The sequence below is a fragment of the Meriones unguiculatus genome, chromosome 3 (assembly GCF_030254825.1).
Source record: "Meriones unguiculatus strain TT.TT164.6M chromosome 3, Bangor_MerUng_6.1, whole genome shotgun sequence".
In the NCBI taxonomy this organism is placed as follows: Eukaryota; Metazoa; Chordata; class Mammalia; order Rodentia; family Muridae; genus Meriones; species Meriones unguiculatus.
The window spans coordinates 1,797,757-1,825,412 of NC_083351.1; the positions used below are offsets into that span (position 1 = coordinate 1,797,757).

At 55.4% G+C, this 27,656-nt stretch overlaps 1 protein-coding gene across 9 annotated transcripts in view; it reads left to right on the top strand.

Moving 5' to 3' along the window:
- The window catches only part of Prdm16 (PR/SET domain 16), a 310,338-nt gene extending 284,508 nt beyond the window's left edge, over nucleotides 1-25,830 (top strand). For 4 of the 9 annotated variants that reach the window (XM_060378939.1, XM_021655353.2, XM_060378941.1 and 1 more), the window contains exons 9-17: nucleotides 1,152-2,565; nucleotides 5,314-5,401; nucleotides 7,941-8,110; nucleotides 8,665-8,742; nucleotides 14,254-14,423; nucleotides 14,560-14,734; nucleotides 18,777-19,013; nucleotides 19,806-19,980; nucleotides 21,189-25,830. In XM_060378939.1, coding sequence (XP_060234922.1) covers nucleotides 1,152-2,565; nucleotides 5,314-5,401; nucleotides 7,941-8,110; nucleotides 8,665-8,742; nucleotides 14,254-14,423; nucleotides 14,560-14,734; nucleotides 18,777-19,013; nucleotides 19,806-19,980; nucleotides 21,189-21,323 — 2,642 coding nt within the window. In that variant the 3' untranslated portion in view covers nucleotides 21,324-25,830. The remainder of the gene's footprint in view (nucleotides 1-1,151; nucleotides 2,566-5,313; nucleotides 5,402-7,940; nucleotides 8,111-8,664; nucleotides 8,743-14,253; nucleotides 14,424-14,559; nucleotides 14,735-18,776; nucleotides 19,014-19,805; nucleotides 19,981-21,188) is intronic. The other 5 variants (XM_060378940.1, XM_060378942.1, XM_021655360.2 and 2 more) reach the window with 3 other exon arrangements.
- Nucleotides 25,831-27,656: the final 1,826 nt, after the last annotated feature.

Genomic DNA, 27,656 nt, shown 5'->3' on the forward strand with positions numbered 1-27,656 from the left:
TTCCCAAAACCGCCACGTTCTTTGGATGGCTCTGCACTGGCTGGCAGCCACTCTCAGTACCCAGGACCCACCCTTCCTGGGGCCTGCCCAGTGTCTCTGTAACCCCATACCACAGAACCCCCTGCCTGGGATGAGTAATGGGTCTGGGTTGGAACCAAAGGCCTCTCTGCCCCAGAAGCCCCTGAGTGTGGGGCTTGCTTATGACGGGTGATATCTGGGGGCCACCAGAGTCCCCTGGGGGCCCAAGAACACAACCAGGGTCTCAGGGGTTCCTTGTATGGCCTGCCTAGGTAACCTGATCTTGAGATCTGCCTTGAGGGTCCCTGTGAACAACCAGGTGTTACGAGTTAAAAATAACCAGGGACGGTTATTTATAGACCACCTAAATGTGGCGCCTCCTCACGGAACAGCGTCCCAAAAAGGGAAGATTCGATTAAATGAAGCAAAATTTTCTCCTTTCAGCCAGAAGACGCCCTGCCATGACGACCAGGAGGGCAGGGGCTTCATATAAATAGATCTTGAGCTTCAAATGGTGATAGTCTCAGAGGAAAAGCACAGCAGATGAAGTGGCAGATCACAATTTGTTGAGGGCAGAAGAGCAAGAGACAGGCTAGAACCACTGTTTCCACCATGCCACAGAGAGCAAACTGCTGTGGGAAGAGTCACAGAGTGACTGTGTGTGTGCATGTGTGTGTGTGTACTCTTGTATGTGAGAGTGCGGTGTGTGTATGTCAGTGTCAGTGTGTGTGTCACTGAGGGGAGAGAGATGAAGGTAAACAGGGTGTGTGAGGAGTGTAACATACACATGTATACCTCCTCCTTTCTTCACCTTGAGGCAAGTCGTGTGGACGCTGTGAGCTAGCCATCTAGTGGCCCCAGGGGGACTCTGCTGCGCTCTGCTCTGCCCTCACCCAGCCTGGACCACAGACAGCCTTCCCTGCGGCTTCCTGAGCTTAGTGTAGGCATTAGTGATGCTCCAGGGTGAGAATCGGCAACCAGGCTTCTCACCACAGAAGGCCGAAGCACCACGGTCCCCCGGGCCAGGACCGCAGGGAGTCTAGGCTGGGAGGCCGCCTCGGGGTGGGGCACCCGCACCCCAGCCTTCCTCTGTACCTGAGGCTCCTGGGGATCTCACTCTGCGTCTGTTTTAGGCGAGGTCTGCCACAAGTCGTACACGCAGTTCTCCAACCTGTGCCGGCACAAGCGGATGCACGCCGACTGCCGGACGCAGATCAAGTGCAAGGACTGTGGGCAGATGTTCAGCACCACCTCCTCCCTCAACAAGCACCGGCGCTTCTGCGAGGGCAAGAACCATTACACGCCGGGCGGCATCTTCACCCCGGGCCTGCCCCTGACCCCCAGCCCCATGATGGACAAGACGAAACCCTCGCCTGCCCTCAACCACGGGGGCCTAGGCTTCAGCGAGTACTTCCCCTCCAGGCCTCATCCCGGGAGCCTGCCCTTCTCGGCCGCCCCGCCGGCCTTTCCCACACTCACTCCAGGCTTCCCAGGCATCTTCCCTCCGTCCTTGTACCCACGACCACCTCTGCTACCTCCCACGCCACTGCTGAAGAGCCCCCTGAACCACGCGCAGGACGCCAAGCTCCCCAGCCCGCTGGGAAACCCAGCCCTGCCCCTCGTCTCCGCAGTCAGCAACAGCGGCCAGGGAGCCGCGACCGCCGGGCCAGACGAGAAATTCGACGGCCGCTTGGACGATACCTACGTGGAGAAAGTCAAGACCAGGAGCCCTGACATGTCTGACGGCAGTGACTTTGAGGATATCAACACCACGACGGGGACAGACTTGGACACCACCACGGGCACAGGCTCAGACCTGGACAGCGACGTGGACAGTGACCGAGACAAGGGCAAGGACAAGGGCAAGCCGGCGGAGAGCAGAGCCGAGTATGGGGCTGGCTCAGTGGCCCCGGGGGCCGTGAACAGTGTGGCAGAGGTGCCGGCCTTCTACTCACAGCATTCCTTTTTCCCGCCACCTGAGGAACAACTGCTGACGGCCTCAGGAGCTGCCGGCGACTCCATCAAGGCCATCGCGTCCATCGCGGAGAAGTACTTTGGCCCCGGCTTCATGAGCATGCAGGAGAAGAAGCTGGGCTCACTCCCCTACCACTCCGTGTTTCCCTTCCAGTTCCTGCCCAACTTCCCCCACTCTCTCTACCCCTTTACGGACCGAGCCCTCGCCCACAACTTGCTGGTCAAGGCTGAGCCAAAGTCACCCCGGGACGCCCTCAAGGTGGGCGGGCCCAGTGCCGAGTGCCCCTTCGACCTCACCACCAAACCAAAAGAGGCCAAACCTGCCCTGCTCACACCCAAGGTCCCCCTGGTCCCCTCATCCGGTGAGGAGCAGCCGCTGGACCTGAGCATCGGCAGCAGGGCCAGGGCGAGCCAGAACGGGGGCAGCCGGGAGCCCCGGAAGAATCACATCTACGGCGACCGGAAGCCGGGGGTCGGCGAGGGGCTGCCTAAGGTGTGCCCAGCGCAGCTGCCCCAACAGCCCTCCCTGCACTACGCCAAGCCTTCACCCTTCTTCATGGACCCCATTTACAGGTATTAACATGGTCTGCCCTCACTCGCTCTCCGCAGAGGCCCACATCCATGGATCCATCTCCTCCTATTTCCTTCTCTCCTTCTGTTTCTATCTCCTTCCTCTCAACCTCCTAATTCAAGGTTCCGCTATGCACATTTGCTGGCATCAAAGAGCTGCCTCAGCCCACGAGGGTCCCATGCACCCTCATGGAGCCTTGCGAGGAAGGGCAGGATCCCATCTCCGGAACCTGTGTGGTTCCCTTGCACTGATTACAACTCAGGCATTTTCCAGTCTCCCTCGAGCCTCTCCATCAGACCCTCCAAAGCCTCTCCCCCACCAGCTGTCTTTTCTGGAACAAAATCTCTGCTTCCCACAAAGGCCACTGTGCCCTACTCTACCTTGAGCACTTGTTCTATCCCCTGCTCTCCTGAGACTGCCCTGGGTCCCCACCCTACCCTAGGGCCACACTAGGCCCTACCCTAGAGCCACACAAGGGGGCCTCTGGTAGCCCAGAGCAAATCAGGCGGGTTGCTGGTCCCTGGTAGGGTGAATCCTTGCCCAGCTTCTGGTCCACTGCAGGGCGAGTCTGAGTCTACTGTGCTTTATGGAAAGGCGTTGAGCCTCCCAAAGAGAAGGGCGGGCTTGGAAAGAAGAGTCGGTTTCCATGTTTGGAGTCCTATGCCTGCCAGCCTATGCCACCTACGTTGCCATGTGAGGGAGTCACAGGGAGGAAGAAGTGAGCGAGCGGTCCTAGCAGAGGGTTGTGCATTTGACGCTGACGCTGCTTTGCCAGGCATTGTGCACAGATGTGGCATCCATCAGGAGACGTGCGGGGACCAGGCCTGTGTGCCCACTGCCCACTGAGTTGAGCATGGTGTACAGGTGGGGATGGACCCATAGCTCTGAAGGAGGCAGGCAGGCAAGGAGGATCTCAGGAGATGACGTTGTGAGGCAGACTCAGCAGCTGCCACACAGACAGTCACCTCCACCCACAGGTGCTCACTCTCCCTGCCCAGACCGTGCTTCTGTTTCCTGTTGGAGTCTGGCTTTGAAGTCCCAAGCAAGAAAAATACCCATCAGGTGTTTCTTAGACAGTGTGCCTCCTACAGCTTATGTGGGGGAAAGAGAGGAGGGAGTAGTGGCCAGGACCTCACTGAGACAGAAAGCGGGGGCCCAAGCTGCACCATGGACCCTGCAGACCAGAGGCAGGTACTTGGAGACCAATAGAACCTTCTATTTAGACTCTGTGACAGAGGGAACTCTACCTAAGCCTCCTCCTGCTTTTTCCTTCTGCCCTGCCTACCCCTTCTGCCAAGTTGGTTAGACCCTCATACCTTTCCTGTAAGCTACAAGGACTCCATGACTAGTCTAAGAGATGAGAATCATGGGAACTGACCACAGGACCCCAAGGCCTCCCTTCTATTCTTCTCATGATGGCAAAAGGCTAGGCTGAAGGTTTGTCCTTAGAAGCTGAGACCTGTGGCCACCGGAAGGCTGGCTTGGCCACTGGAGGGCTGGCTGGCCCCTGGAGGGCTGGCTGGACAAGCCTCTGTAGACAGATGGGTGCGAATGAAACAGCAGCAAAGCACCTCAGTGCAGATGCTCTGCAGAGTCGGTCCAGCCACAGTGGACAAATAAGCGTTTCCAGAATCCCCTCCAGGTGAAAACACAGGGCAGAGGGCAACCAGACCTTAAGGAGGGTCCTGAGCTGCCACAGGGGAGACCCATGGCTACTCAGCCTGTATCTCCTGTGGTCCTCAGGCCCCTCCTCCTGCTACTTGGGTCCCTTTCTCTGCCAGCGTCACCATCCCGAGATGACGGAAAGGCTGAATGTCTGCCACGAGAGACCTCTCCCTGAAGCAAGCGGGCCTGAGTGAAGCCCCGGGCTGACAACTCTTGCCAAGAGCCAAGTGCCTTGGTGTTCGTTTCACTCCTTCCCAAAGCCTTTTCTAGAGCCACCCCGGTTCTTTGCCTTGACTTCCTCACTGTCCCTGGAACAGGCCTCGGGTCCCCTCGGGGAACCCAGAGCTGCTGTCATCCTCCTATACCCCTCTGGCAGGCTCTTTGCCTCTCCTGCTGTTCCCTGGAAGGCAAGGAAACAAAGGCTTCACCTGGTAGAAGGAGAAAAATGAGTCAAGGCCAGGGCCCAGGTGGGATGCAGGTGAGCGACTTGGGAACAGCTTGTTCTGTTCCAGTGTCTTTGGGAGCAAGAGGGGACTTCTCCACCACTAAGACCTGAGACAGGGGATACAGCCTTTGCTGGGAACCATGGGGGCAAAAGAAAGGACCTGGCTGCCAGCCGTGCTGCGTGCAGATTTAACAGGTTGTCACTGGCACTTGAGGAAGATTCTAGAATTGCAATCCCCAGCAGCCTTTGAAGGTTTCCAGGTACAACCTGTCTGGCTGCTGTAGGGAGTCTCTGGTAACTTCCCCAGGACAGAAATCTGTTTGTCACTCACATTTGTCAGCACAAATAGGCAAAGTGCACTATGCCAGTGACCAGCAGGGACAGGGGATTTAGGGTGCAGGCTGCAAGGCCCTGGAGGAACCGCTGAGTAAGTAACAGGGCAGCTGGGAAAACTGGGGAGTCCGAGCAGGTGAGCAGGTGGGCCTTGCCCCCACTGTCCTGGACGCAGGCCCACTGGAGTTCAGGTAGGAGCTGGCTGGGCAGCCCTGTTGCCACCTCCACACAGCCTCACAATGGGTCTGGCACAGGCATGAGGAACAGTGGCTCCGTGGGGTATGTAACCCTCTGTGTTGCCGTCCAGCAGGGTAGAAAAGCGGAAGGTGACCGACCCTGTGGGAGTCCTGAAAGAGAAGTACCTGCGGCCGTCCCCCCTGCTCTTCCACCCCCAGGTAACAGCTGCGGAGGGCATCTGAGGGGGTTGCGGTCAGTGACCCCGTGCGAACAGGCTCTGGGCCTCGGGTTTCTGGCTCCCAAGAGGCAGAGGGGGCGTTCTGCGATCCAGCAGGTCACTGTGGAGCTGGAGAGCAGAGAGAAGGGTGGGCTCTCATAAAGAATCCCCCGGGTCCGCCCAGGGGCCTCTTGCCCAAAGGAGTCCCATGCTTGGGAGGGCCCCAGGCCCCAAGAAGGGGTAGACAGGTGAAAATGGCAAGAGCAGCAGAGTCTCAGACCCAAGGAAAGAGATGCTGAGGCTAGTGTTCCCGGGTGGTTGATGCCTTAGCATGTTTCAGGGAAAGGACCAGAGAGAGGGAGAGGTGCGGGGGAGTCAAAGCAGGAAGGAGCCTTCCTCAGGACACAGAGGGAAGCCTGGAAATCCTGGCAGTCTGCAAGTGGAGTATAGGCTTCTCCAGCCTGCGAGTGCCCCGTCTGTGCCCCCAGCCCACATGCTCCCTGGGGAAGGGCACAGCCCAGGGTAAAGCCCTCCAAGTGTCCTGTTCTCCTGTCTACACTGCATGAGGCCTGGCCCCCTCCTATGAGCTGCAGGCCATAGCCCTTATGCCTCCCTCACCACCAGAGAATCTTCAGGCCAAAAGCCCCGCACAGGGCATTGTTCTTCTCTGAGCTTCCCGCCTTGGGTAGGCCCCAGTCTGTGAAACCTGTGCCCTGGCTGAGTTCACAGCTAAACTTAGAGCCTCCCATTGTTCCACTGGGCCTCGGAGTTTGCTTAATAGCTTCCCCCAATTTTCCCAGGGTCGGCTGGAAAGAGTCGCCAAGCCAGCCAGGCACATCCGGTGTTTGTGTTTGTGCTGGGAGCACACGGGAATGTCTGATGGGGTAGAGCAGGCCAGGCAGGCAGGACCCACCCGCCTGGGGAAGAGAGGCCTGTGGGGGGCCAGCTGCCCATTGTCCTTTCTGCCCACTGCTCCCGTGGGCCTACCTCCTCTGCCTGCCCTATGGCCCAGAGCCAGGATGAAGAGGCAGAGAGGATATGACTTATGGGCACCGATTAAATGGCCTGAGGCTAGGCTGGCTGTCACTCAGAAATCCTGGCAACCACAGACAGAAGGTTTCCACAAAGTGGACATCACTTCTAGGCAGGGACGCTAAATAAGCCATACCCTCTGATGCCTAGCCCCATCATCCCCAAGTCCTTCTGGGCCTGAGACTTTACAGGGTGCAGACAGAGTGGCCCTGCCCCAAAGCAGGCCCTTTCCAAGCCTGGGAGCCTCAGGGAGTCCCAATGTTCACAGGCCATTGCTAAGACCTATGGGGAGGTAGGCAGTTATCTCGGTGCCAAGGACCTCCGTGTCACCCTGAGGACCTGTCTTTCAGGCTTTGGAAAAGACTCTAGAGGGCCTGGTGGCAGCCTCGAGAGAAAGGCACCAGTGAGCATGGGCTGCAAAGGGCAGGCATGGCCTGTTCTGAAAGGGTCGTGTGTTGGTCCCATCTCGACGGGGCAAAGCCCGGATCTCTGCAGCCTGTGCACAGATGTCCAGCGGCCAAGAGGAGGCCTCGCCACTGTGGCTGGGCATGGTGTCCACTCACCAGCTGCTTTCTATGGGTTTCTGCTCCCTGCTGGCGTTCCCCAGATACCAAATGTCTCCACTGTGTCATGAGGCCTCCAAGTAGCAGTGGCACAAAGCCGTCTGTTCCCTGATGTCAGTGCCCAGCAAACAGCCCATAAAGATGCTTTGGGCATTCCAACAAGGTGCCAAGGGCTGGGTGGCTGGAGTCACGTGCCGTGCTGCCTTTGCTCATCCACAGGCAATTGGGTCCCAGATTCTGACATCTGTGAACAAGCGCCTAACACTAAACAATAAACACTCCCCAGAGGCAGCTGGCTGTGAACAAGGAGCCTCCGTGAGTCTCACCCATGCTCCGTGGTGATGGCGGTGGGTCAACATCGAGGCCACTTCTCCCAACATCCGCAGTGTCTTCATCTGTGCCTGTCCCACCTCTGTCTCCCTTTGCCTATCCTCCTTACCATCTCCTCCAGCCATCTCTGCCGTTTGCCAGACAAGCACCGATATCCGGGACAGATGTTCAGCAGAGGCATGTTAGCGCCTCCTGAGGACCAGGCCAGCAGGACACCTGCTAAGGACTTGTAGCAGGGACCAGGAAGTTGTTCCGTGTGTTCCTTTAACTCCTCTATTCTATTGGCCCTTGCCTCAGCCTCCCTTGGCCCATAGGACAGGAGGAAAAGGTACAGCTCCACGGTCAGTGCCCCTGTTAGCCAAGCCTTACGCCTCAATGGAGCCTGCATAGCCTGGAGTTCTCATCCAATCCTGTCTCCTAGGTCGAAAGAACCGCTCCAGATAACCCCAGACAATAGCTTCGGTTCTACAGTCGGGGCAGAGTAAGCTCTGGCCCTGGTCCCAGTGGCTGTCTGAGGGCTACTGAGATGGTTAGCCACAGGCCCCCAGGTGTGCACTCTCTGAGGACAGGTGACAGCTGTGCCGTCATTGATCTCTGTCCTCCCCATGCCTGCAGATGTCAGCCATAGAAACCATGACAGAGAAGCTGGAGAGCTTTGCAGCCATGAAGGCCGACTCAGGCAGCTCCCTGCAGCCCCTGCCTCATCACCCCTTCAACTTCCGGTCCCCACCCCCAACGCTCTCGGATCCCATCCTCAGGAAGGGCAAGGAGAGGTACACGTGCAGGTAAGGCACCGCATGGCCCTCGGGTGCCGGCGGGAAGGGGCCACACACAGCCGTGGCCGTGAACCCGCCTCTGCAAAAGCCCAGAGTTGCTGGTTAAACGGCCTGCTGTCTCCTGGACATCACGTTCTGCCCCTGAGTAACGTGGGTAGGCTTCTAAAGCCATCTTCTGTGCTGTGCCATCTGAGTCCAACATTGCAACTTAGCTGAGTTCAGAGGTCAGAGGAGAAGAGGCAGCCAGAATTTAGCCAGAGAGCTAGGAAGGGTGGTGAGCCCAGGGCTGCAGTTTCTGTAGCTGGTGAGGGGTGGGGAGGATGTGTCCCTCATCCTCATCCATGTCGGGCTGACCACAGACATGATGGCCCCAGACTGAGGCACTGATGCTGGTCCCTCTGCTCTGAGCCTGGGGGCTCGGGGCAAAGAGGAGATTATAAAGCAGGGTGCCGGCATGACAGGCCATGCCCCAGGTGTAAGGCCTCTGAGCTGGGCTCTGGATGAAGAGAATCTGGAAAAGGGCAATGTGGACCATCCTAATGTGTCTCCCACCTCACCCCCAGGTACTGTGGCAAGATCTTCCCCAGGTCTGCAAATCTCACAAGACATCTGCGGACGCACACCGGGGAACAACCATACAGGTAGGGGCCATAGAGTGTTAGTGACAGAGGGTTTTCCCTGCCTGCCTCCATAGGCCCTTAGTTCCCTACATTCAGATACGCCCACAGGGCTGTGGACACCAGGACGACTGTGGACAGGAGCCAGAGATCTGCCTCTGTCTCCTGGCCCAGCACCTTCCAGCCTAGTGTAAGGATAAGGCAGGCCCAGGAGATTTACTGAAGGCTCCTTCCATGCTCCCAGGAGAGCGTGTGAGAGAACCTGTCTCCTCCTACAGCAGGAGTGTCAGGGAGGGTATGACTTGAAGCCAGTGTCTCCTCAGGCCTCTGGGAAAACCTTAGCCAGCCAGTCTTGTCCCTGTCGTGTTGACCATAGCCACCCCATCCTGAGAACGAGTGCTTAACAAATGGAGAGTACCCTTGATTCCCTGAGCGGGAAAGTGTCCATATGTCACACGGTAGCTTGGGATTTGTCATTGAGTGACAGGGGCAGCCTCCCAGTGGATTTTTGTATCCCTACTTCAAAAATGAGGCCCTACAGCTAGACATGTCCCAAGGTTCTCCAAGGTTCTCCAAGGGACCGATGGCCACTTTTGCCAACTCTTCTGGTTCTGGGTCCCTGTCTTCTTTGTCCTTGAGCCTTTGTTTTTTGCACAAGAAGGGCTGAGAATGATGGTTTTTTTCTTATCCCGTGCTCCCGGTCAGGGAGTAGGCCTTTTTAAACAGAACTCAGGCAATTGTCACCCTGAGACAAACAGGGAAATGGCCACTTCTCTGCCAGGACCAGTTTAGCAACACGTTCTGGGGTGTGTCTGGCTGGCGGAGGCTTTGGGAAAGAGTCTGGCTTGGTTTTAGAGCGATGGCATCTGACTCCTGGGCTGTGCCCATGTAGAGCTGTGTCACCAGGAAATAGCCACATGATGACAGAGCCCTGCCGACTTACCTGTGTGCCCTTCCCTGTGGAAGGGTCCCATGTGGGTGTGCGTGGCGTGTGAGCCCCGCAGCCATGGGCCCAATCTGTACTCCCAGAGTCAACGACAGCTCTTTCTAGTGCTGCGTCCTGTGCTCACAGCCCTCCCTGACACGCAGCCCCCCTTGTCTGCTCTCTGAAAATAGTGACTTACAACTTAACAAAGGCAAGCAACAGAAAGATTTATTTGGTCTGGTCCTCGCCCAGAAAACGAGCCCTGTGTTTTTTCTGTAATGAGAGCCGACTCCTGGACAGCAAGTCATGCTAAGGGCCCCCAGAGGGTAGGGGCCATGTTTATAGAAGAATTTAATTATCATTGATTTCTTTTGCTCTCTCCAATCTGAGAGTTTCGACTTTGGTAACAATAATTGCTTTGCAAGTTTGTGTTGCAAATCCTGACTTTATCTGGCTGGAGGCAGGCCTCCGCCGGGGGGCGGGGGGTGAAGTGTGCAGCGTGCCTCCCGACACTGCTGGGGACCTTGGACTCTCTTTGATAGCTGGAAGGCGTTTAAGTTGGAGCTGGAGAATGTGTAGCCCATCCTAGAAGTCCACTGCACAGGGCATAGGCCTGCCAAGGATGCTTGGCCCCTACCCCAGCTGTGACGCCCACCTCAGTGTCAGCACACGTGTGTGGTCACTGTGTGTGCACATTTGTGTGCCCGTGTGGGTGTGTGTGTTCAGGGAACCTCCAAAAACAAAAAACAAGAAAAGACTAAGAGGGTTGCCTTGAGTGACCAGGAAGCTGTCGGAAATTTCTCTGTTTCACACATGTCTCTGTGTCCTGACATGGGGTGGCCTCTGCTTGCCCCAGGGGCAGCTCTTCCACATTCCAGCCAGATACAGTCCTTTGCACTCGGCTTCTCCTGGCTTTGGAATCTTTGCCTGAAGTTGGAGAACACACACCTAATGACAGTGTTACATCCTAAAACTCCAGCTTGTAGGTTTTACAGAACTTGGGCTACAGAGGTAGAAAGATCTGGTCAGCTGCAGCAGGGGAAGATGGCCTTGAAGGCATGGGATCCTGCATTCAGATCACAGGCACCCACAGAAAAGCTGAGCATGGCAGTGTCCCCCTGTAATCCCAGTGCCAGCTGGGCAGAGGCAGGAGGATCCCTGGAATTTTCCAGCCAGTCAATCTAGTCAAACCAGTAAGTTCCAGGCCTGTGAGAGATCCTCAAAACTAAGGTAGAAAGAAACAATAGAAGACAGCCTCTGGTCTCCTCACAAACGTGCACATACTTGCATATATACTTGCATAACACACCAGCACACGCACGTGAACATTTGTACACATATGTGCTCACATATGTAGTCGTTTTTAATTAAAAATTTAAAGGGGAAAATTACGAATTGAGGATGAAGGGACTGTACCCCCAGCACACCTTCCAGCTTCGAGGTAGAGGCTCTCCCCGCTGTCGGGAGAGCCTGCATCGTATGGGGACGCTAGCGTTCTCCTGAGCAGGTCTGTGACTCCTGCGTTGGGGATGCGCACCTACAGTGTGGAAGCCGTGCTGCCTTCATCTCCTCCTCCCCAGCTCCTGCTGCCTTCATCCCCTCCCCAGCTCCTGCTCTATGTCCTGAGTTTTAAAAGCTGACATGGTGTCCACTGGGGGCGACAGGTGGCTCCTGCAAGTCTTCTTTGCTGTTTACTTTCACCCTTAGAACACTTTTAATCCTCTGCTTTCTTCGTCTATCCTCACCCTTGCAATGATGGAGCAGTGCTGGCTGGTGGTGCTCCTAGGTCTCATGGAGGACGCTGCTGCGCAGGGGCTGAGGGGCCTGATTTTGCCCTCTCCTGCCTTGTGCACCCCTCACTACTCTGGACCTGCCACAGACTTGGTCACAGCAAGGTCCTCCCAACGCTCTCTGCTGGGCCGCCCGTGCCCTCTCCTTTCTGTGAGCACAATGGTGTGTTGCTTTATGCAGCACAGCTGTAAATTTCCCAGCTGCCTGTCAGCTTCCTCACAGAGCAGGGCCCAGCTGCTGGCTGAATCTGCTCCCTCACAGCCCTGGGCTCTCTGCTCCCCTAAATTTCAAGTGGACGTCTCTGCCTGGGCCATTTATTTAAATCAGAACAAGGAGAGGCTACATTCAGCACCCGCAAGCAGATGGATGCTGCAGCCTGTCCTGGCTCCAGAGTTCTGTGCACAGGAGCTCTGCCCCCCCCACTTCCCCCTCCCACCCCCTCTGCACCCCACTTCATCCCAGCTCCCACGCTTAGGAGCTATGCCAGAGTGTGGGGGGATGGGGTGTCAAAGGGTCTCTATTTCCTGAGGAGCCAAAACAGAAAGAAAAAGGAAGAAAGAAAAGAAGAAAGAAGGAAAGAAAGAGAGAGAAAGAAAGGAAGGAAGGAAGGAAAGGAAGGAAGGAAGGAAGGAAGGAAGGAAGGAAGGAAGGAAGGAAGGAAGGAAAGGAAAGGAAAGAAAGAAAGGAAAGGAAGGAAAGGAACTGTATGAACGTGCTTCAAGTGGACAGGCATGCTTGGGCTGGCTGGCTGACCTGTGGTCTACAGAGAACTCTCATGCCCAGCCCAACGGGCAGCTTAACCTTGGCTTTACACTGCAGATGCAAATCAAGCGGTTCCCTTCCTGAGCATTCGCCCCCCCCCCCAAAGAGTAGGAAGACCTGGGCCTGGCTCCTTCAAGGTGTCTCTGTGTTTTAGGGTGTGAGAGGTGAGAGTCCTTCTAAAATGTTGCATCCATAGGGGCTGCAGAGCATACAGGAAGAGGCCTGTGGATGCTCAGGCTAGGAAAACCAGCAGTGACACCTCCAGAGCATGCTCTGCAGGTGGTCACATGAGTCCCCCCAGCTGTGGGAGGAAAGGTTGTGACCAAGGACACCCATGTGCCCTTGAGGCCATTCAGGACTACCTAAGCAGAGGCCCAGACCTGGGCCAAAAAGGCACTGAGGTAGTTAAAAGTGCAAAAGGAGCCAGGGGGAGCCTGGGCTCAGATGAGGCTGGAGGCTGAAGTACTGAGGAAGGGAACCATGAAGGGTAACAAGAGCTCAAGGCTGGGAATTGTGGCCAAGCCTGAAAGAAGATCGGGGGGGGGGGCTCGCATCAGCCCCCCCCCCTTTACCAGGTATCCAGAGGCCTTGCAGGCTCTGAAAGTCCAAGGGCGAAGTTAATAACTGCAACCCCGGAGGGTTGGTTCTGGACTCAGCAGGGACACCCTGCAGAAGAACATGGCCATGTCCTCCAGACACCCTGGGCAGGCCCACGTAGACCTCCAGTGTCAATCTCTGGGCCTGGCCCCTCCTGTACCGGACAACGCGATGGCCCTCCTGGCTGTGTCCCTGGTGTCCCCTCAGGCACGTACTCAGCCACATGACAAAGGCTCGTGACCAGCGTACCAGGCTGGAGCAGGCCACCAGCTCCAAATTGCAGTGGGGTAGGGCCCCTAGGAATGCAGAGCTGCTCTGTTTAGAACAGTGGGTGGGGAAAAGCCCCCGCCTTTGCCCTGGCTGAGGCTGACATTGCAGCCTGCTTCACGGCACTGGCACTGGAAGCTCGTGTATTGCAGTCGCCTGGCTGGACTCGCTTCCCAAATAGGAGAGTATACGGTCAGGCAAACGTGGTCCTGAAGTGCCGTGTGCCTCCAAGATCCAGATAAGCACTCACAAGGCATTCTGAAGTCTGCCGTCCACTGCCGGGTGTATGTGCTCATATACCTGAACACACGCATGCACACACATACATGCAGTTTAAAAAACCAAAGCGTGGACTCCGAGTCCCTGCTGCAGGGTCTGCTGTGTGCACAGGCCCTCGGGAAAGGCATGCTGCCAGCGTTTGCTCCTCTTGCAGGCATTTCAGCATTTCACATGTGCTGCAGAGCTCGGAGCCCCCCCCCCCCAACCACCACCAAATTGCTTCCTGCTCTTTGCTTCAGGCTTGATTGCCTTATTGCGGGCATCGCTTGGGCTCTGCTGTAAGACTGGGGAGAGCAGGACTGTGCTCTCCTCTGCTGCCAGGCGTCACGCCACACCTGGAGGGCATCACACAGGACGTCCCTCACTGCACCACGCTTTCTGAGTGCTGGCTTTTTTTTTTTTTTTTATTTCTGAGTGCGTGGTCCATGACACTAGTGAGGCCCATGACAATAACCTGAGCACACAGGAGCTGGTGGTGCCAGCTCAACGTGGCTCCCAGCTGGCCTCAGCATCAAGGCCACGGAGGCCAAAAGCCCCCACCTAGCCTTCAGGCCTATTAAGAGCATTCAGTAGTCACCCTGAGTCCCCAAGTGAGATGGGAGCCAGAGCCAGGCTTTCCTGCCAGAGAAGGTAACCAGCCGGAATAGCGCTCTGCTTTTCATGGCTCAAGGCTGCCCTCTCGAGGCTGCCTAGCAAATGTCACCTCACACTGTATCAGCACCTCGCTCCCTCCACCAGCTCAGGGACAATTTAAACAGGGCCTAGAGACAACGACCCTGGGACATGTGTGGTCTCTCCCACTGGGTAGCCAGATGGCCTCGGGAGCCCCAGAGCTGCCGTGGAGACAGCGGTCCGGCCCTCTCCCCCCACATGCGATCTCGTCTCCTCTGAGGCAAGGTGCGCCTGTTTTCCAGGTGCAAGTACTGTGACCGGTCATTCAGCATCTCCTCCAACCTGCAGCGGCACGTGAGGAACATCCACAACAAGGAGAAGCCGTTCAAGTGCCACCTGTGCAACCGCTGCTTCGGGCAGCAGACCAACCTGGACCGGCACCTGAAGAAGCACGAGCACGAGGGCGCGCCAGGTGGGTGGGGCGTGGGGCGTGGCGGAGGAGGGGCCACGGGCAGCTTTGCCCCTCCAACAGCTCTCTAAGAAACGTTCCCTGAGGCCCTGGGGGCCGGGTGCACCCGGGAATGTCCCTGACACTCGCCCATCCACAGTGAGCCAGCACTCCGGGGTGCTCACGAACCACCTGGGCACCAGCGCCTCCTCCCCCACGTCCGAGTCTGACAACCACGCACTTTTAGATGAGAAGGAAGATTCCTACTTCTCCGAGATCCGAAACTTCATCGCCAACAGCGAGATGAACCAGGCCTCCGCTCGGATCGACAAACGGTAAGAAGCTAGCCAGCCCGGGAAGGTCTAGACCACTGCTCCGGCGCCCTTGCCCAAGAAGCATACCCCACCCCTGGGTCAGGCACGAGGCCCCCAGGGAGGAGGTGCCAGTCTCTGTTGCTAGAAACAGGAAGAGTCCTCCTTGCCAGCCTCCACGTGGGCATACCTGCCACAGCTTTTCCACTAAGGGAGGATGAGAACTTACACCTTGTGAGAGAATGAGCATTTGCACCCAGATGCCAGCGCAGGGCCGAGTGGCAACCCCACTGTGTGTTTAATCCAGGCACTCATTTTCAGACAAGAGTATTGCCCATGACACACACACACAAGAGAGACAGAGAGAGGCAGAGAGAGGAGACTGCAGAATTCAGCCAGGTTGTGGAGGTGTTCTCTGAAACCTCACATCCCAGCTTTACCTGGGGGTCTCCCTTCTGCAAGGACCTCCCCCTGTACACCAGGAAGTCAAAATGACAGAGAAGCCATTGAGAAACAGAAGTTCTGTAAGAGAACCGGAGGGCCATGGAAGTGGGGTGCCTTGCTATAGCCCAAAACTGGCCCAGAACCTAGAGCCAGGACTCAGCCTCTATCGCATGAGCCATCCTGGGTCAGAGCTCTGTGCCCAGCTTGCTCCGGTCCATTTTGAGGAAGTGAGGGAACAGGTCTTGTTCCCTCAGTAACCTGTCCGCAGCTCTAAGGCAGGCTGCCTCTTCCTTGTCGCCCGTGCTTTGGGGAGACCATCAGGGATGGTGCCCTGAGCTCTGTTTTTGCTCAAGCCTGTGGTCTTGCTGGGGATCCCTGATGGTGCAACAGAGCCCAGGTCACAGCCCGAGTGCCCTGACATGCCCACCCTGGCTTTAAGCACAGTGCTCTGAAAGGAACCTGGCCCTGCCGCCTGTTTGATGATCCCGTTCAGAGCAAGCTGTGGGGGGGTGGGGTGCCTCTACAGCAGGCCTTCCCCGGCCCACAGAGAGCCAGAGAACACATTGCTGCCGGAGACTAGCTCAAAGCGTGGCTTCCTCAGGCCCCTAGGAAGAACCACTCAAAGAACAATAAAGACTGGACCGGTGCCAGGTGTGGCTGGGCTGCCAGGGCCTGGGCACCCAGAAGGCTGCAAGACTCCCATGCTCTGAGCTATAGCAGCAGGCCAGAGGACCCTTACCATGGCTCAGCAGCACAAGAGGCATTTGTGGAAGGCAGAGGAGAAGCTGCGCGCACACACACACACACACACACACACAACCCTAACCACATCATGAGTACCTGACAGAGCTCCCAGCAACTCTTCTCTCATAATCAACGCTGCTGGCAACAGAGCTGGGCCTGGACAAGGCCCACCCCCTTCCAAACCTACCCCATTTTGTTGGAGAGAGGCCTCCAAGGTCCATCCAGCTTTTTCCTGAAGCAGAGGAAGGTTCCCCATGTCACCACTACTGTCGCAAGAGCAAGCCATTGTGAGGTTACCATTACTTGGAGATCTGGTGGGGAGGAGAGCAGTCACAGCTGGGGCTGGTAGCCATATTATCCTGGCATCTTTCACTGTTCAGTCCTTCAGTGATCGGTGAGAACCTAGCGCCTGCCAGGCCAAGCCAAGCCAAAGGAATGTCCATGTGCAGAACTGTGTCCCCAGAGATCACCCAGGAAATCCTAACCCTGTGTTTCAGATGGTGACTAGAGTCAGGGTCTCTCTGAAGGTGACAGAGTTATAGCAAAGTCCTACCGGATGGTGAGGATACTTCCACAAATGGGCACACAGGCACACACACCGCACACAGCATGAGAAGATAAAGGTGGACTGGGACACACCAGGTTCTCCCTCAGCCCTCAGGAACCAGCTGTGCTGCATCTTGACCTCAGCCTTTTACTTCCCTGTGTCTGGGGCTGTCCATTCCTGCTGCTGTGAGCCATGTCAATCAGGATGCTAGCACACCTGTCTAGGGCAGCTTTCCCGTCCCCACCAGAGAAGCTGCCCTCCTACCACAAGCTGACACGGGCCTGCCAGGGCCCGGCTGTCCCTGCTGGACCACATCTACTAGAGGGTGGGCATGCGAGGAGAGCGAACGTGGTCTCTGCTCCTGAGTAGCAGGGTTCCTTTAGCCTGGCCAAAGACCAGGCAGCAGGTGGAGCTTACCCTCACCAGACACCTGGTGAGAGTGACCCAGGGCCAGGCTAGGCTCTCTGCCCACACTTTCTCTTCCTGTCTTCAGAACTGTAAGGACTGAATTCTCTCATACTGCAACTACGGGGTGACAGGATCCAGACCCCACCTGGCCTAGAGCTTTCAGTGCCAGGAGATGAGTTTGACATATTCTTGGCCAGCCCCCAACACAGGTGACTTAGAAGCCAAGGACATAGAGAGCTCCCTCAAACCCTGTCAGAATTCTGTCTGGCCTGGAGGGCATGGCAGGAGGCAGTGTCATGGGTGGGGTCTATGGGGCACTACAGTAGAATCTCCCCAGTTCAGCTCCATCTGTACAACCACAGTCTTTGCCACTAAGATGCCATGTTCAGTGAAAAAGACCAAACAGACCTCTCCCCCAAGACCACAGGCACTGCCCATCAGACCCCAAGAGCCAAGTGAAAGTGAAGAGCAGGAAGAGCAGAGGACTCAAGATGTGGAATCCAAGAACTGTTTGTTTCACTGTGTCCTTTGCCGGAGTGGATCCTGCCAAGATAGCTGCAGCTCCTGGCACACTGATTATGGCCATTGAATTGAACATGAGCCAAACTGGGGGTGCTCTTTGAAGGATCTCACTCACCCTCCTTAGTAAGGAAACAAAGCAGGAAAGTCTTGCCTGGGGTCAGGACTCCTGCTGATCCTGCAGAGGACTGGTGTTGGCTTCTGTCAGCTGTCGCTCCAGCCCCAGGAGGCTCGGTGGCCTCCTTACTCCAGCTCTGGGAGACTCAGGGGCCTCCTTTGACATCTGAGCACCCACATGCATGTGCACACACAGGCACACACAAACGTGCAAAAAGATTATTTTAGAAAATGTAAGTCTTGCCCAGAGGATTGGGGCATGTCTCAGATGGAAAGTGTTTACTGTGTGAGCCTGTGATTCTGAGTTCAAGCCTCAAAATCCATGTTTACAAAAAAGAGACAGAGTGAGCACAGTATAAGAAACAGCCCATATTCCCAATGCTGGTGGTGCAGGGTCAGGTAGCCCTGGGGCTTGCTGGCCACACAGTTGAGCCAAATGGTGAGCCCAGGCCAATGGGAAACCCTCACAGTGGATAGTGACTGAGGAGGACATGGGTAGTTGACCTCTGTCCTCTGTGCACACACACACACACACACACACACACGATTGCACCCATACACAGTGTGTGTGTGTGTGTGTGTGTGTGTGTGTGAAAGACTAAGATAGACTGACAGACCAACCAACCAACAGACCCCTAGGACAGAGGACCAAGGACGGAGAGAGACTGAGTGTCTGAGAGCTGCCTAGGCTGCAGAGACCCTAGGAGCTGTGAGTTAGAGTCTGGGCTGCAAGCCGGGACCAACATTCCCCAATGCCAGCCCACCCTGGCAGTGCGTCTTGGTAGCAGGGGCAGCTGGAGCCTTCACTCCCAGGCTCTGCAATCGTGGATTCTCATGGCCAGCTGGGAGGTGTAAGCACAGATGCAAATCCCAGAGTCCAGGGCAGGAAGGGATCAGAACACTTCCCTGACAGTGTCCTCAGGGCATCCTTGGTGCAGCATCTGCCTCAGCACCAGCACAGGGCCCTTCCTCTCCAGGCCTGTTTGAAGCTTCTTCCCTAACACCTATGTTTCTCACTGGTCCCCCAAATGGCCTGGTATCTACTCCTCAGGGCCCTACCCTGAACTCCATCTCTCCCTCATGGTGCTTCCATCTCTTCCATATTTTCCTACTTTCCCCATCACTCTCAGTCCTCAGGGACTGAGGAAGTGGGCCATTGCTTTTGGACCTGTAACTCCATCTTTAGTGGCCACAGCCGGGAGGGCAAAGGGGGATAGCCACCTTTAGAGATATGCAGTAAAGAGAAAGACCCCTAAACACAGCCAATTTCCTCACTTGTCATTTCAGGCCTGAGATCCAAGACCTGGACAGCAGCACCCCGTGTCCAGGCTCAGCCAGTGCAAAGCCAGAAGATGTAGAGGAGGAGGAAGAGGAAGAGATGGAGGAAGAGGATGATGACAGCTTAGCCGGGAAGTCACAGGAGGATGCAGTGTCTCCCACACCTGAGCCCCAAGGAGTCTATGAAGATGAAGAGGACGAGGAACCACCCAACTCCCTGACCATGGGCTTTGACCATACCCGAAGGTGGGGGTGGTGAAGTGCCAGGGTGTGGGCTGGGTGGAAGGGCCTGAATACGAGGTGATCATTCAGGAGGCACCTCCTCCAACTGGGCCTCACTACTGCCCAGCAAATGCTGCTACCTCAGGGATTCAGAGCTAGGGTGATGCTAGCCAGAGTCCAGGGCCCCGGGTCTGCTTCCAGAAGCTTGGAGTGGGGAAAAGGAGGGGCCAGCTATGCTCTGATGAGCCTGAATCAGAGTCCCTGGCTCTGCCATAGTCGTTCATATCCACCTGGGGCAGCAGGGTCCAGCCTCTGGTAGGGCTGTGGCCTAGCACCCATGACTTTAGAAGTTGGGCAGGCACAGCCATTTCTTTGTGCCCTAACTGTTCACCAGTTACCTTCAGCAATGGGTGATACTACCAGCATTTGAAAGGCCCTGGGCTGGCCCTCTGGAGCCAGCATTTCTTCCCCAGCCCCTTGGTCCTGGGGGTGGGTAGGGTAGCCAGGGCCCTTCCAAAGTTGCCCAGAGCCTCAGAAAAGTAAAGGCTCCTTCTCAGCCCTGTATCCCTAAGACCAGATTGCCTGCTGCCTGTGACATGTGCACGCACTCACCCTTCCTGCTCTCTGTCCACTCACCTACGTCTGTGTGGCTTCCCATATAGGTGTCTGTGTGTCAGTGTGTCTGTCTCCTTGTGCATGTGCCTCGTGGAAACCTGCGGCATGCATGCAGGCACGGGGAACAGCCAGGAATCGCTAGAGAGGTGCCACCGGTGGCCAAAGAGCTGACCCCAGGCCTCTCCCTGGTCCTTGGTGCAGGTGTGTTGAGGAGCGAGGAGGCGGTCTGTTAGCTTTGGAGCCTACGCCGACCTTTGGGAAGGGGCTGGATCTCCGCAGAACAGCTGAGGAAGCATTTGAAGTTAAAGATGTGCTTAATTCTACCTTAGATTCTGAGGTTCTAAAACAAACCCTGTACAGGCAGGCTAAGAACCAGGTAGGTACCCAGCAGAGCCCTCGCCCCCTCCCACTTCCACTTGGCTTAGGGGCAAGCAGCCACCATGCCCCCTCACCACAGGACACCTGAGCACCTCCAGCTACAGCCACCCCGTGGCTGGAGGGCATTCAGATCCACAGCGCCACATGTCCACCACACTGTCGAAAGAGGCAGCCTGGTAGAGCAGGTGGGGATGTTAGAGACAGATAAACATGAGCTAACTCTCTCCCAGCCCCAGTGGGTAACATCTGTGCTCAGTTCTGGGTCTCTTGCTGGGCCTTCACACCTCTGGTCTGAACCAGGATGAGTGACCGCCCTGCTGTTTCAGGGACAGTCTCCATCAGGGGTTCACTGCATCTAAGCTGGAGCTAACACAGGGGCCTTGAGGGTGAAGGCTTGTCCTGGGCAATTGCTGTGTCACATCTCTGGGACAGCGGCCACAGGACTCTGGACCCCATTGCTGGGACAATCAAAGGGGCTTAGCTCTCAGTCTACCCTCAGCAGCCTACCCAGCACCACCTCAAGATTTCCACCCCGATTCGTCTGCGTGTCTGTCTTCGTCTTTAACTAATCCTGTCTAGTGTTTGCTCAAGGGTGGACAGATCCGTATTGGTCTTCCCTGGCCCACCTGTGGCTCATATACTGTGCTTCACACAGCCCACAGCTCTGTTGCCTCCTGCCCTGAGTGAGGCAGAAGGATGCCCCATGATCACCTGAGGCCAGCAAACACAGCAAATCACCCTATGACTGTGCATCTCAGAGACATTGCTCACTCTGCTCCAATGCCCACCACAGTCGTTCAGAGCCCCACTCCAGGCCTCCTGTCCAACTGCGCAGGGACAGACTCACCAGCAAGGATGCTCTCATAGCAGACACTGATCATTAGTTTCTGCCAGCCACTAGGCATAGAAACGGGGGTGGGATGCAATTGCAGGGGAGTACCCCACGAGGTCAAGGGATCCCAGTGGGCATAGAGGCCCCTAGAATGACCACTGTGTCCTGGTGTCACTCTGGGCAGGTGTACCCTGCTCTTATACACACCTATCTCCCTCTCCCAAGCCAGAGGAGTCTGAGCCTCTCTGAAGCCTTTGTTTCCCTTTCTCTATCTAAACTGGGTGGACTGGGGGGGCAGGAGGGGTGGACAGGCTGGGGACAGCTCTCTGGGGTGCCCCTCACCTGTCCTGTGTGTGCTGTCCTCTCCTCACCAGGCGTATGCAATGATGCTTTCCCTGTCTGAGGATGCCCCTCTCCACGCCCCCTCCCAGAGCTCACTGGATGCCTGGTTGAACATCACGGGAGCCTCATCAGAGCCTGGAGCCTTTAACCCCATCAACCACCTCTGAGGTCCTGGAGGCCCCAGGGCCAGAGTCCAAAGCCAGGGTACCAGCTGCAGGAGATGGAGGAGGGACCAGCTCCTGACCCTTTACTTGGCCTCACCTCTGCTTCTAACCCCGCCCGCCATGGCCCAAGTCCAGCTTCTCCAAGGAAACTCAGAACCTGAAGGTCCCTGGAGTAGCCGCTGACCTTCACCACGTCTCAGAACTGGCCTCAAGGACATGGTCTGCAGTGGTGCAGTGCTTGGCCACCAGGAACAGCTCACAGAGCTGTCAGCCAGCTAGTGGGCAAGGGTGGAATGTCTATCCCAGTAGGAGCCAGTTGGCCACATCTTGGCAGCTGCATGGCGCGAAGGAGGGGAACAGAACCAAGCATGTGCTATGGAGAGAGACCTCACAAATGATTTTTATAATGAAAATTACATGGATAACCCTTTTGGTAATCTTATTGACTATAGAATCTATTTAAGCATGTGCGTTTTAAAAATAGACAGTATTTTTTAAAAAATCAGAAATGACTTGCAAAATGTTTTTTAAAAGTAATTTTGCATTGCTTTGAAATTTCAGCTTATTGGCAAACCCATATCTTCCAGGACATTGAGCGCTGCTCGGGTGTGCCCTTTCTATGTAGATAATGGAGAATTTTCTATCTCTGACCCTGTTTGTACAAGCCAAGGTGATTCTGGGTGTGCCCAACACAGGATAAGGGGCATGGAGCCACTCATCTCAAGAGGACGCTGACTACACAGGACTTCAAGACATGGTGCCTGGCTGCAGGTTTGTGGAGGCCAGGATAGGGAGGTTGCCTTGCTCCATGTGGCCTGCAGAGGAATCCACAGGTCCCCACCCAAGACCCCCAATTGTATGGGGAAGTCGGGAGCCGGTGGCTCAGGTCTTCCATGCTGGACACCCAATGGTCGGTTCCCCTTCAGCAGCCCCAGTGCTGGCCTCAACTGCTGCTCTCTGGAGGGCGGGGATCTGGGCCACTTCTAGGCCTCCAGCCCTCTATGCCAAGCCCTGGCAGCCTGATGTCCTCCCCGTGGCCACTGGACAGCCTACCCACCCGCTCCGCCACTCTAGGACACCGAGCAGTACTGTGCCCAAGACTCCAGATCGTCCACATACCGTCACTTCTGGCCCTTGTGTGGGCTCCTGGAGAGATGTGGTCAGGAACAGGAGGAGGACACAGGGGACCTGCCACAGCAAAGAGCAGAGACAGCACACCCTAGGACTGGATGCCTCACTCCCTCAGGACAGTCGGGACGTGTCTACTCTGCGTGGATGGGCTTTAACTTATCCCATAGGGGCCAATTTCATAATTTCTTTCCCTGATGGAATTTACCTTAATCTGTATATAACTTGTAATTTTTTTTCTAATTCATTTCTTTCCTTATTTTATTTCTTCCTTAACAGTATTTTTTTGGCATTGGACAACTTATTCTGAAGAAATGATGTTAATATAAGTACGTAGTGAAGGACCAAAACCGTGTGATAAGGTTGTGTGCCGTGTGCTCGGTAGCCAGGGAGTGGGGCGGTTGTTAATGTGCCAAATACCCCCGTCCCTCTCTGGAGGAGCCCTGCGGTCACCGCTGCCCATTTACCAGACAATCATATGATTTTGTTAAATTTGAGTTTCAGTTACATTTTAAGACAAGTGTTCTATTTATTTTATTGTTTGGAAGGAAAGACAAACAAACAGTGAGTATTCCAACAAGAACAAAGGGGAAACTGCCTGGGTCGCCCTGTTAAAGAGTGAGAGCTAGTGTCAGCGTCATCAGCCATGGTGCAAGTATGTCACACACTGGGCGTGTCCCTGATTCTCTTGGGAGCACCTGAAACATCCAAGCAGGTGTGTCTCAGATGTGCTGTGGCTGTCCTGGGGCAGAGACAATCATGTCTGTCGATGTGGGGCAGCCCAGGGTATGCTGAGAGCCATGACAGGGCAATCCCCGAAGCCTCTACTGCCCTGCAGATTCCAAGGAAGCCCACTGACGTGGCAGAATAGCAATGTGTGGAGTCAACAGCTGGGGGGGGCAGCGGGGACACCCTGCCAAAGCCTTGTGGTGGGGACTTGTAGGCCCAGCTGCTCTACATGGCTCATGGTGTCCTCTCAATGATGGGCCGGGCCTCGGCTGAAGGATTCCAGTTTCCTCTAGGTGGGAGCAAGGTGGGATCTGTGTATAACTTAGACCTCAGATTTACATGTCCCACTTTTGTAAACCCCAAATAACTTGCCTGCTTCTGAGAAGGAAAAAAAAAGCTATGTGCTTTTTTCCGAGATGTGACTTAGTCTGTCCAGCATGGAGAGTCTCAGATGTAGACCTCTGTGTTCCTTTGGACGGCAGCAGAGCAGGTGTCCTCCTTGTCCTCTTTGGCATTCCCAACCCCTGTTCTCCCTTTCTAACCGTTATCCCTCTCTGCAGGAGTCCCAGCTGTGCTGAGCCACATGCTTTGCCCCCAAGCCAGGTTCTCTTCAGCACTCATCCCCTTGGGCACTTGGAACTTGAAGGGCTCTGTCCTTGTCCCCCACCCCGACCAACACTGCATCTCCAACACGCTGCCTCCACGCTGCATTGCTCCCAAGCAGTGAGCGCTGCCAGCCTGGCATCTCTGTACTCTTGCAGTGCCCAGCTGGCTCAAGCAAGCATTGGGGTTCAGGAGACCCACTCAGAGTCAGGGAGCTGGACCATGTCTTGACCATGCAGCCTAGGGGGGCAGGACAGGTGTCCGGCCAGGACTGCTTCCCCAGCGATACACTTCCCTCCCAAAACAAGTTCCAAGGAGGCCTCCCAGGTTGCATTCCCTCCAGCCCCGATAAGGCCACACTGTTGCCCTGTCATTGCTGCCGTTCCTAGGGTGATCAGGTAGGAAACACAGGGCTTCGCCTTCCTGCAGGTAAGGTAGAGTGTGCATGAGCGAGACCCAGAGCAAACCCAGGGCGCCTGTGTCAGTGCTGGGCGAGCACGCGGCCGAGCCTGCTGGCCTGAGGGGCCCTTCTCCCCAAGGCCAGGAGAGCAGGTGATCTACCCAAACCCTGGTTGACCTAATCCCTCTGCCTCCCAGAGGCCAGGCTCTCAGAGCCTTGGCTTCCTATGCCTCATCTGCTTCCCCAGTAAGTGTTTGTGAAAGCACCTGCTAAAATACATATCACGTGTTTTAGACGCGAAGCTCAAAGCACTGGATCATGGTCCCTATCCCATCCCGTCTCCATGCCCACGTGACTGAAACCTACTGAGCTGTTCATTGCGCTGTTCCTGGAAGGGAAGAGGAGGCTCCCTGGGCTGCTGCTGGGACAGGAGGGCGGGGAGGCCTGGGATAGACAGCGTTCCTTCCTGCCAGTGGACACTGGGACACCCCTGTCCACGGAGATCAGCCGGGTATCAAAAGCCATGGAAACTGTCTCTGTAGCCTTGAGCCGTACTGTGACAAGACATTCTTGCATTATCCCAGACGAGTTCCTTTCTCCATTCCAGTCATTTGTTTGTTCGTTAATTCCTTTCTGTCACCAATCCACATCACCACTTCTAGGAGGGAAGAGGCCAAGTCGAGGAAGGCAGCTTGAATTTCAGGATGTGCGATTCACTTGCAGTTAGAGGAGGCTGGGCACTTTCTGCAGTGCCTCCTGCGGCACTGATACTCTCTTTAGCACGGGGGGAGTGGGGCCCTGGTGTCAGAATACATAACTTAAAGCCTGTGTGTGTGAGTGCGTGAGGGTGCTTGAGTGTGTGTGTGTGTGAGAGAGAGAGAGAGAGAGAGAGTGATGAGTGCATGTGTGTGGTGTGTGCGTGCACTTTGAACCAATAGTATATAAATATAAATATAAATATATATATATATCCCTGACACCTGCGAGAATTCCTGACCTGTACGAGTGTGGCCATTGTTACATTCAGATCTGATCCAGTTTGTTTCTGTTTCTGTTTTTGGGTTTTTTGTTTTTGTTTTTTCTTTTTAGAACTATATAGCGTTGAGAAAGAAATCAAATGTAAATGTCTGGTTTTCATATAATGTTAAAAAATTAAAAACCATTAAGGAGGAGGCTGGTGTCTGCCCTGGCCCCCTTCCTTGTAAATTGCTGTTGTGTTGATAAGCTGTGCATGGCTCGTGTTTAGCGGTCATTATTGTGTCTGTTTGTGAAATTTTTATTACGAGGAAAATCCCGTAGATGCACTTATTGGCTATGTGATTAGGGTCTAAGTCAAGGCCAGGAGTCCTGAAATACCCATGGAAATGGACCGCGGTTCCGACGACTATGGAAACCACTGCGGCAGAATCATGAATTAAGAAGACACGATGTAGAGAGTAGTCAGAAGTGATTTTTGCAGATCTCATACTGAGGCTTGTGGCAAAGACAAATGAACTTACGTAGAGATTTCTGTGAGGGAAAAGCCGGGAGAGGCTGCCTTTGAGGTCAATGCTGTAGAATAGGACTGACTGGATACCAAATGTAATCTTTCCAATGCTACAATGAATTTATACATGAGATTGATATGCAATAAATCTGTGTGTTTTCTAAGTCTCATTGCCTCAGTTGATTAAGGGGAACCCTGGCGTCTGGGATGGGATGGGAGGGGTGTGACCTCCCCAAGCCTAGACTGACTGTGTCCAGGTACGAGGACAGCCACCCTCTGCAACTAGGCGGACACCCTGGCAGTGTCCACTTATTGCACTGCACCCAGCTGGACCTGGAGCTGCCCCAGTCGATGAAGGGGTTGAGAAAGGCCCCTAGGGCTGCTGGGGAGCATACTCGGCTCCCTCAGGGGTTTCTCTGGCCTCTCCTGCAGAGACCCAGGATGCCCCTCTACGGTACACGCCCTCCAGCGTCTGGTCCCCAGCTTGATTTAACTCTGATAGAGAAGCCTGAAAAGATGGGAGCCAGCTGTGTAGGCGGTCCCACGTGGAGCTCACCACGCACTGCTCTGCTCTGCCAGCTGTGTAGGCGGTCCCACGTGGAGCTCACCATGCACTGCTCTGCTCTGCCTCTTACAGCAGAGGCCAGCTCACTTCTTGGTGAACACTCTTGCCTCTCACTGTCCACCTCTGCCCAGAGGCTCTGATTTTCTCCGAAGCTCTTGGCTCTTCTCCACTTCCTCCTCGCCCCAGGTGATTACCCTTCTCTGTTTCTTTTCTTCCAAGCAGGCCTGGCTGGTTTTGGGCAGTTGGGCCAAGTAGTGCATGAGTTTGCTGCAGAACCAAGGTGGCAGGCCTGCCTTCCAGCTGATACCAGGGATGGCATTTTGTTTGCTTGTTTGCTTGTTTGTTTGTTTGTTTTGAGGCAGGGTCTCTCTGTGTAGTCTTGGCTGTCCTGGACTCACTTTGTAGATCGGGCTGGCTTTGAACTCACAGAGATCTGCCTGCCTCTGCCTCCCCAGGTGCTGGATTACAGGTGTGTGCCACCTTGCCCAGCTCAGGGATGACTTGTTTGGGGCTGCTGAAATCGCTCAGAGATAAAGGTGCTTGCCACAAATGATCCTTCAGATCCTCAGGGAAGCAGGAAGAAAACTGTCCGCCTCAAGTTCTCCTCTAACCTCCGCACACATGCCATGGCATGCACGTGCTCACACACATACACACCAAAAATAAATGTTGCTTTCTTTAGAAGACCCTGTTCTGAGTGGCCTGGGTTAATGACCTTGGACATGCTCTTACGATCTTTACATTCCGGGCTGTCTCACCTGCTGCTGGAGCTGCCCTTTGACCTCCCAAGACCCTTTGCCTCCCTGCCTCTATTTTCCTGCCTCCTATCTTCAGCTGCCTAAGGACTCTCTCCAGACTGACCCTGCCTTTGGCTTCTCCTTGTCCGTGGGACTGCAGTGATAGAGCATCTGGGCCTCCCACCAAGTCACCATGCCTCCCAGGTGTTACACCAACACGCTGCTGGGCACAAGACCGGCGTCTAGACTCCATCCAACAGCTTTGAAGCCCTTGAGGTGAGCAGGCCCCAAGACACAGAGAACCTCCTGACTCCAACAGCAGCGTGCTCTGGAAAATGGTCCTCAGTGCAGCTCTTGGTGCCCACAGCAGACTGGGTGCCGCCAGGGAAAGGCCACTGCACCAGTGGATGGCTGGGTGGAAGAGTGAATGGATGGTGGCTGGATGAATGAATGAACAGGTGGGTGGAGGAGTGAATGGATTCTGGGTGGAGGACTGAATCGATGGTAGGTGGATGAGTAGGTGGTAGATGCAGGAATGGAATGGACAGGGATAGAGAAGTGAATAGATGATGGGAGGAGTAAAATGGATGGATGGAGAGAGGGAGGGATGGATGGGTGGGTGGATGGATGGGGTAGATGGGTGGATGGATGGGTGGATGGACACATGGATGGATGGATGGATGGATGG